At 40.8% G+C, this 10348-nt stretch overlaps 1 protein-coding gene across 13 annotated transcripts in view; it reads right to left on the bottom strand.

Moving 5' to 3' along the window:
• Positions 1-205: 205 nt before the first annotated feature.
• Positions 206-10348, bottom strand: part of Rbms3 (RNA binding motif single stranded interacting protein 3) — a 1319552-nt gene continuing 1309409 nt past the window's right edge. For 7 of the 13 annotated variants that reach the window (XM_041676984.1, XM_041676985.1, XM_041676986.1 and 4 more), the window contains one exon: positions 9810-9941. In XM_041676984.1, coding sequence (XP_041532918.1) covers positions 9810-9941 — 132 coding nt within the window. Of the gene's footprint in view, positions 6123-9809; positions 9942-10348 lie in introns of those variants that run through there. The other 6 variants (XM_041676982.1, XM_041676983.1, XM_041676979.1 and 3 more) reach the window with 1 other exon arrangement.

The raw sequence follows: 10348 nt of genomic DNA, 5'->3' as shown, positions 1-10348 counted from the left end.
CAAACTTGGGTCCTCTACAAAGAATAGGATCCAACCACTGAGCAATCTCTCCAACCCTGAGTGATCTTATCTTCTATTGATTCTAGAAAAAATGACAGTTTAACAAACTGGATAAGACCCGGACCCAGCTACCCCCTCCTCACACCTTCCCATAACAAGTTTCTGGAAAAGTGCAATCAAACACCACAGCCCTGCTTCCTTGATTTTATTTTCATTTTTTATTGAAAGCTTCATCAAAGAAAACAGAAATTGAAACCTAATATCCACTGATCTACAGAGAGCCCAGGGGACAGGGGAAACGGTGTCTAACTTGACCATGATACACATGAAAGAACTTAAAGATAAAACCAGAATCGCCATAGGATTACAAACATGACAGAGACAGCCATACAAAGATGCCCTGAAATAAAAATCTCGAAATGGTGTTTCAGAAGGTCCATGGAGTTGAAGACGACTTAAAACAAGGCTTTGAAAGAAGAAGCTGGGTCATAGTTTTCTTTGAAACTGACGTACTTTCACCCAGAGCTTAAGAATTAAGATTCCAATGATCTTCTTAAGTAAAAGGGAACGTTTGCTTCCGGAATGGACAACCAAGTCATTTCAGATACCCAATGTATCTTTGAAATAACTTTACTGTTCCTAACAGGGACAGAATATCTTAATCCTTTTTACATGTGAGGATGTACCGCCTTTGGGGAGGAAGAGACAGCAACTTTATCAATGGTTGGACCAGAGGTTTTAAAGTCCAAAGTGTGACACTGTTACACTTTGTGCTTACACACACAGTGGCCATCAAATTATGCACTGGATAATGAATGACTTTCAATCTTAACACAGCAACACAGATTCAAACAGCGACAACAAAAATAAAAATGATTTTGTGGTCAGAAGTGTTCAAAGGTGATAAAAATGGTACATTTAACCAAAAGCAAGTATTAGTTTCTCCTGATGGAAGTGGTGTGGATCTTCTTTCCTTGTGTTGCATCTCGGTAAAGAGAAAGAAACCAATGTAGTTTTTCTGTAGGGGAATCAAGTTTGCTGTTATAATTTTTCCATTTGTATTTTTTCAAGAATGCAGCCAACTCTTGATTATGTGTGGTAATTAGGAGAAGGACATTATGGACGGTTAAAATTCATCGTGGATAATGTGTGGACATTGATTTCATCAATGATTTAAACTTCCTTGATAAATCAATACTTGGGAAGCAAGACAGACTGGCATGAGCTATTGTTTTCAGTGCTTTCTTCTGTCCACCCTTGGGGTGAAATGCCCAGATTAACAGGGCCAGCCATCAAGAAGAAAGGACAACACACTCTCAGATTAGTCAGACAGCTCTTTGAATATTGACAGTGATGGTTTGTCTCTTTGAAACTCAGAAAACGTAGCAGTGTTAAGAAAATCTCCCAGGTGACTCAGTGGCCTCACGATTTTCCCCGAATCCCCAAGTTCCACCTTGTCCCTATTCAGCTCAGAGGTTTCACCAGTGAAATGGATCCCTCAGCACATTGTTTCCCTGCCCAGCATAGCATGCCGCTACTGCTTAGAAGACATCCAACCCTTTCTGTGATAGCAACTGTGTCTGCATTTTTCCGTTTGGCGTATTAGACCAAAGACAACAGCAACCTGTAAAAAGCATTGAGCCCAGCCTTCTCAAATCATGGGGCACCCTGGGGCTTATTGTTTAGCTTTTGTACTTTCCTGAACTCTAGGTAACCACAAAGGACAGCCAGAACAGACAGCATTTGGTTGAAGGGTCCAATTTTGTATGGGTGAGAAATATTAATCTCACGTTACACTCAACCCATATTGCCTCATCACAACTGTAAGATGAGTTGATTCATGAATGAAAGCCCACTACTCCTTCACAAGAGGAAATGGAATCAAGGAGACTGCCAATTCTGTCATCCCTGGGGTTCAAGAGAAACTGCTAAGGCCAATGTCACCCCCAAAAAAGAAAGAAAGTTTGGCACACCAGTCCCAATGGCAAAGAAGAAAAGAGATCTCATCCTTTACTCCACACTGTGCTCAAAATAAAGGAGATCATGGTTCTGTGACTTGATTATACAATATCCCAGCATGGGGTTGCTTCCCATGCCGAGTGCCATTAGAAATGACTTCCAATTCTGTTGTCTCACTAGTCTGAAACCGTGCATTTCCCCCTGAAGCCCACTTAAGATACACTCGTCATTTTCAGCTTGTCTGCACTTGTTTGCACATTCATGGGAACGAGACTGGATTGTCACAAGTATTTGCAGCCCATTAGCATCATAGTCTCTGTAGATGCCCCATCGAAACATCTCACTCGCCAAGAAGATGCAAGGGTCTTGTTGAAATTAAATCCCACTCTTCAATAAGGGGGATTTTAAAAGTCAATATAAAAAAAGGATGTGTGAATTTTTCATAGATATTCTAATCATTAAACAAAGGGTTTTTTTTTAAAGAACAAAAACTAAGCACATATTATTTTATCTTCAGCACCTGCTGATATGACCATTAGTTCATACAGGCTGTGTCCTGGGTCATTTACGAGACACAGTTGGCAACCACCATGCACTCTGCTTCCCCCGATATCTTCTCATTATCCAAAGAAGCCCACTTTCCTGACCCACTCGTAGCATTTAGATGATAACGTGCTTATCTTGTTTGCATCGCGACTTTAGTTGTTTTCCTAATTTGTCATCCAAGATGTGGTAAAGGAAGAAAAAAAAATATCAAGACATCTTGACAATCTGAAGAATTTGAATTTTACTTCAATTTAAAAAAAAATGACTGTAGTCCTAAGTCAAAGGGGGACCGCCATGCACACTGCTGACTAGGAAGAGATTGTGACGCTTGTGCTACACACATGGTACATGTGGGTTTGGGGGGGCGGGGTCTTATTTTTATTAAAATATTGTACTGTTATCTGCTGTTGCCCTTTCTTTCCCTCCTACACTGGACTATCGAAAACAATCTTAGGTAAAAAGGACAGGAAAAGAGGGAGCCAATTCAAATACGCACATCTTTTTCTTCTTAAAAGATTTTATGGGAGGGCACTCTAGAAACAGCCCAAACATAAGACACACACAAACACATAAAATGACATAGTGATTTCCTTTGGCCTGAGGTGGCTTAAAAGAAGAGAGATTATGTAAATTTCAGAGCTGAAAGAAATGTTTCAGAATGTGTACATACGAGCGTGAAGTTAACCTAGGCACCTTCCACAGCCACATGGTAGCTACCGCACAGCCTCATTCTTAGATATGCAAATGAGACTCTCTGTATCACAAGAATACATGTATTTGGTACTTGGACAAAAGACAAGAAAGTATGTTGGTTTCATACTCAAATGAACGATGCCCAGGATGACCCTTACTCAAACAAAGAGAATGGAGAGAGGGTGAACGAGAAAGAGAAACTGAGTCTCACGTGAGTTTTCTGAAAGCCCAGGAACTTGAAGGTTTGTTTCCCAAAGACAAAATTCAAGTCCACCCTTCCAACAGGTGCTGTTGAATGATGCAGAGGGCTCAGGGGCTCTCCAGAGCACAGACAACAATTTGGATGAAGATGAAGCACAAATTTCACTGCAGTGCAGAGCCATATCCTTGGATACGGTTCTGTGATTGTTTTGGTGGCCAACATACGAAGTCACTCTCTGGACTTGAGCACTCCAATCCCAGGGTGGCAAAGAAGAGAGCTGGGTTTTAGTGAGACAGTGGATCTTGGGTTTGGGCTAGTCTCCTTAGCTGTGCGACTGTGATTTGCCTTAAAACTTGTTTTGTTTTTGAAAGCCTACTCTCTTTTCCTCCCTGGTGCTTCTGTCTGTGTCTTTCCCATGCGCTCTGACAGATGAACCCTGAAGAAGGAGCTCTGCCTATTTGATTCAAACGTTTCATTCAGAAGTAATTCTTCGGAATGGTTCCGTGAACAGAGTTCCATGCCACCACCTCTATCTCCAAGCAAAACTCTGTGAGTGGATCTCAGGTATGATGAGTCAGAACTATTAGGATTTCTCGCTAAATCAATTTAGGTCATTTTAAGCCAAGTTTTGCATTATTCTAAGTGCAAATGTCTCCTTTGGTTTTAGTGCTGGATCAACCCTAATTCTTTCAATTCTCGTTGGTAAAAAGCATACCTTTTACTGATTGTCAACTAGCATATGAAGAGCTTGCCTCAACTGCACTAAACGGAATCTTCTATCTTAATGGCCCCACTTTTCTCAGAGAATTAAACTGAAATTTTAGGTCTGTGTCGCCTCTCCTGTCAATATCACGATATAAGAACACAATGGGAAGAGGTGAAAGGAAAACGTCTCCTTCCTAAGTAGAGAATCAAGGTGTCTGTTCCAGACGGGCCAGCAACAAAATGAAGTGAGAAGACAATATCTGTTCATGTTGACGTTTGGAAGGAAGACGACAGTTACCAATGCGTGAGTCCTTCTCAGGGGACCAGGCCCCACTGCACAGAACATCACTGAGTCTTTCTGACAAGTGGCCTTTCAGAAGTCTGTCTTTCAGAGCGTGTTCAGGAAGCATCCTTAGTCTGCAGTTTATATGAAGACATTGCAACCTCTTGAGCGAAGGACCTGGTGTATCAGTGGCATCCACCTACTAGAGAGTAGTAGCCAGGAGCTGGGAAATGCTCACAGGGCTGAAAGGTACCTGCTTCCACCAATCCGTCAGTTCCCCAATTCTTCATGCTCGAACTGCTGAGCACAGTAGGTACAAACTTCGACTCTCAACAAATATACATTTCTAGAAAAACAATTCTTTTTGCAGTATGTAAAACACTAGTGGAAGGTAGTTGAAATGAAGTTAGAACTGGTCCCGCCATGTAGGTCAAACAAAACTTTAAGGAAAAAAAAGCAGTGTCTACCATCACGACTGTAACAGACTCTCACTTCCTCTTTGGTATAAAATAGGCCATCCATAGGCTGCAATTGACCACAACTAAGAAAGACTACAGAAATTGTCAACAATTTCTCTATCTATTGCTTTTTTTGTTTTTGTTTTGTTTTGTTTTTTTTGTGTGTGTGTTTTTATTTTTATTTTTTTTGCACTTTTTTGACCATAAGCTTCTATCTACTTAAGTTTTATTTTGAGTGCTCTTACGCTAGGTTTCGCAATGGGACAAGCAAAGCTGACTAAAACCTGACAAAGCTCATAGAAAAAACGGCAGATAAAAAGCACTAACGCTTTCGCTAGCAACCACACTCTGTAAATTAAAAAAAATTGCATTCTGCCCCCCAAACACGCATTATTTCTAATGCAGTTGTTTTTAAACCAATGCGAATATCTTTACCATAAAATGTCTGTTAGCCTTTTAGAGTGATTGTGTCAAAGTTCATGAGAAGTTCCAGCATTTTCCAATTCTTGCAGTTGCCGTGGTTTCTTTTAACAACAAATTTTCTTCAAATGAAGAAAAAGCATTTTCTTTTAAACTGTACAGTTTTTTTCCACCCTAAAATATCAGTCTCCATCTTCCTTGCCAGTGAAAGCTGGCACAATAACTCAATTCTTTCTTGATTTTTTAAAACAAGACGTTGACAGCATGCCTCGCGAGCCTTTCACGTCCTTAAAATTAAGGCAATTAAGATTCAAGATAAACCTTACCAAATATTTCTAAGAAAACATAAAATATATATATATATATAAAAACAACAACCCAGTAGGTTCAATCAAGAAAGGAAAAAGAAAGGGAAAAATAGCTTAATTACTGAGGAGAATAATTTTCTCATAGTTCTGGTTGCCCATCTCTTGACACTGGGTTTTCTACTACAAAAAGAAAGAAAGAAATCTACTTACACCTTCAGGTAAATTCTGAATTCAAATGTTCTTCCACAAAAAACATCAACTTTGATGTTTATCCCTCCCCCACCCCTTTTCTGGGATTTGTTTTCCCTTAAAAAAAAAAAAAAAAGAATGACAAGAATAACTGTCAGACCACACGAAGGAACCATTTGCACAGCACATAAAAACTTTGTTTTCTTTGAGTAAAGTATAAAATTAAAAAAAATAAAAATAAAGGAAGAAAGCTTTCTCTTGGCGCCTGTGCAAACTGGAGGCCAACTAACTTCTTGCTCAGTGAAGTTTCTTCATCGAAGGTAAAGGTTCAGATGGACAGCCTCACTCCTGTCTATGGTCTGCAAAGACAAACGGACAGGAGCGGTCATTACATTCAGGTCTATCTTCTGTGGTTTCCCGGGACATCTCAGAATAGCCCAGGCTTTTCTACTATGTCATACTCAAAGAAGCAATGGAATGGGTGTATTAGCTATAAAGCTGTCAAATTCTGTGACTTCCATAAAATACACACTCAAGCAAGAATTCACTCGTCAAAAATCAAGGTTGAGGAACTAAGAACATCTTCTGATTGTCAGGTAATAAATAATGCAAAATATATCTGCAGTGTACCCAGTGAGTCATCATTTCTGCTATGGTTTGCTTTGAGTGTCTATTAAGACTTCGTGGTTGATAGCTTGGTCTCCAGTGGGGGCAGAAGAGATGACAGGACCCTTGAGAGGGAGAACCTCTAGTAGATCATTGTGGTCCTGTTTATAAGGCATCGATGCAGTTGCCATGGTATTATGAATTTTGACTTAGATATTTTTGAAGATATACTTATTTTGTTTGTGTGTAACTTTTTGCTTGTATATATGAAAATGTACCACATGTAAGCAGCACCTGCAGAGGCCAGAGGAAGGCAACAGATCCCCTGAAAGTGGAGGTAAAAAGTGGTTGTGAGCAGCTGTGTAGATGTTGGGAACCTCAGCGAAAGCAGCAAGGGTCCCTAACTGTTGAACTATCTCTCCAGCTCTGGATATTGACTTCATACAGCCCATGCTGGCCTCATACTGGCCTCATGTAGCCAATGGCAACCTCAAGCTCCCATCCCTTAGATGGCAGGCATTCACGACCAGGCCTGACCTGTTAGCTGACTGTTACTCTCTGACATTTACCTTGCATCTCATCACGTGAGGAGTACCACAAACTGCCGCCATGATGTCATCTGTCGACAGGACCCTCACAGGAGGGCAGACAGATGGATTGTACAGTTCAGTATTTCTCTCAATTGAAAGCACTGATCCCAATGACCTTTGACTGGATCTATGAGGGGGCTTTCTAACCCCAATTCTGGTGGATGGTGGCAGATTTCTTTCATCAGTGACCTAATTTTTACTCTCTGGAGAATGGTGACCACATGATAACTTTAAACAGGCAGTCTGGGGTCCTGAAGACTTGCATTGCATCTGGAAAGTTGCTAAAGTGGAATTTGAAGCAAAGACTTCTGCCTTTGCATCTGAGAATGTAACTTGATTTGCATACATGCTCTATGGAATCTGGTTAATTAAGCAATTATTTTAATTTCATAATTATTGTTTTATACATATGCACATGTACAAACATATAAACACATGCTGAGTCCATTTTTATTTATAACTTAATTAAAAATGTAAAAAATCTTTTAATTTTGTGTTTACAGTGTGTGTGTCTATGTGTGTGTACGTGCGTGCATGCGTGTGGTACACACACATAGGTGTATGGGTGTACATACGGTTACACACATGTAGAAGCCAAAGATGAAAGCCAAATGTCTTCCTCTATTGCCTTGAGACACTGAACCTGGAGCTCACCTTCTGCTAAGCTTGCTGGCTAGTGAGGTCTTAGATCTGTCTGTCTTTGCCCAGTCAATGCTGCAGTTACAGGCACTGTGTCTATACTCAGCTTCTTATGTGGGTGCTGGGAACTGGAACTCACGCTTTATGAGTAAGTGCCCTTACCATCTGAGCCACCTCGCAAGTACCCAGATTCTAGTTATTTTTAAGATTGCATATATAGCATAAGAAATAAGTGATAATTCAGTGAAGATTGGAATTCTCATAGGATTTCCAGAATAAACTAGTTATTATCTTCTTCTCTGATAAGTGCATAAAGTCTCTCTGCATCAACAGTGGGGTGAGGGAATCAGTATCACGTGAAGTTCTATGTAGATATGCATGTGTCTCTGTGTGTGCATGCATATGTCTCTGTGGGGCCCACAGAATTCAAAGAGGACCTTGGATTGCCGGGAGCTGGAGCTACAGGCAGTTGTGAGCCACCCTGTGAACTCTCGGAACCAAATACTGGTCTCTAGCAGAGCAGAGAGTGTTCTTCACTGGCCTCCTCGCCAGTCCCAGTTCTTTGTTTCAGTCTGCACAGGAAAATGTGGGCTATGAAGACAGTTTTGGCAGACCTTTTGTTCAGGAGCCTATTATCATCATGCTTCTCAACGTCCCCTGTGACCTTGGCCTGCAATGGCTGTGTGTCTTAGGTGTAGACAGTTTGATGGTAAAGGTATGTGGGGCATAACAAGCTCGTTTTTAGGAGCACTCAGTGGCCCTGATCTGAACCTCGCATAGGTGGTCAGCTGGTATCTGGTAAGAAATGCCAGCCATGAGCAAGGACTTAAGATCTCCATCTCTCCTCTAGCAGAATGACCCTGAGCAAAGGGCTTCTTGGAGAAGTAGTGGCTTGTTAATTAGCACAGTGGTGCCGGGAAGGAAGAAGCTTTCGAGTTCGTGAAACCTATGGTATTGTAGACGGAGAAGAGAGCAAGGACTGGCAAGATTATTTTAGAGATATTGGAACAGAAATAACATCAGCTCTCTACATTTTATCTTGCAAGTGTTCACGCATGTATCCACAGATGTGTATAGACGTACATATTTAAATCCAGACTCTGCATGTGAGAACAAAGACGGAGTAATCGTCTGACTTAATCTGTCTTATTTCACTTCATGTGATCTCCATTGCAATCCATTTCTCTCGAAACGACATTATTCATGGCTGAATAAACTTCTATTATGCGGCTAGGGACCACATTGCTTTTACATGTTCACCTGTTGACTACAGGCTTAGTTGACATGTTCTGCTTCTTCATGATTTTATGACAGACAGAATGACTTCTTTAACATGCCGAAGGGTGACAGAGAGCAAAACTCTACAGAAAAGTTCATCTGAACCATCTCTGCCATCAGAAGTTCAGTCATGATCCAGAAAGTAGAACACCTTCCACACAAAGCCTTCTTCATACACACCTTCCCTCTGGTAATCCCTCCGGGTTCAAAGCAGGGCTCTCAGGATTTAATCTACATATTTGCTCCACACAAAGCCAAATGTAATTTGCTTTATGGGTGATAAAAAAAATTTCACGAGTACTTAGTTATTCTCCTTTGCCATTTAATTCCTGAGCAGGGCCTAATTTCTGTATCATATATGTAACAATATTCTCCTTTTCGAAGGCCATTTCCTTGGGTGTTCAAGGTCAGCCTGTAATTGCTTATGAGATTAAGAACAGAATGTCGGGTCACTATGTAGTGTCAGATGGTAACTAGAAATTTTTCAAGAATATGTAAGAGTTTTTTTTTTTTTTAATGACTACTATGACCCTTTCAAAGTGAGTACCCTCATCAACTCTTTTGGGTCATGTGACTTATATTAACCAATACGATGCATAGAAACAAAACTAAGTTTGTTGGGTTTTCTTGACTGCTATCCTTAGAATCCTGACTTGTCTGGAAATCAATCTGTTATAAAATGAAAAGCATATGGTCAACCCTTCCATCATCCCAAAGTGGAGGGCCACGGATAACCAGGTGCTCACATACAGGGCAAAGTACAGCCAAGACTGGAAAATGCCCCACCTAAAGCCAGTTGGAAGCAGCCCACTTTGATCATGAAAATTTCTTGACCATGAGTTCAAGAAATGCCTACCACCAAGCTTATGGTGGTTTCTGTGAAACCAAAAGCAGATCTCTGTTCTAGAGGAATGAGCTCGGCACAGCACGGACTTACTTGGATTGTTGGAAAGAGTATGCAGGTGCGTGTTCATTGGGTGTGTCCACTGCTAACTGTTGCTGCTGACCACTGCTGTCCTGGGATGAAGGGGCCACCGTCTGGGGAGAGGTATCAGCAACAACACCCTGAAGAGGCAAATCAGTACACACAGGCCTTATTTGTTTTAGCAAAGGGCTCTCTCTAGATGCAGCACAGAAACCCTTCTATTAGACTTGAAGAGAGAGAACTCTCAGATACAAGAAACCACAGCATCGGAGCAAAAGAAAATTTCAGGGTATGCTTGCATAATGGTCCACTCTATGCTGTTGATGATGCAACACCAAGAAGCTTTGCCATTGACATCAGAAGTCCTTAGAAGGACCTTATGGTCAGAAAACCATCTCAACTGTGGTTGTATAGAAAACTTTGACCTCAGTAAAAGCCATCTATAATCAAAGTCAGAGGTCTCTTACAAAAATCAAGCATGTTTTTATGATTTATTATATTTTTTATTTATGTGTAGATTTTCATATGATTATGTGCATAAACACCA

Source organism: Microtus oregoni, unplaced genomic scaffold, assembly GCF_018167655.1.
Source record: "Microtus oregoni isolate MIOR12 unplaced genomic scaffold, Mior012 000028F_ref0000031, whole genome shotgun sequence".
Classification (NCBI taxonomy): Eukaryota; Metazoa; Chordata; class Mammalia; order Rodentia; family Cricetidae; genus Microtus; species Microtus oregoni.
This window is presented reverse-complemented; position numbering and strand designations above follow the sequence as displayed.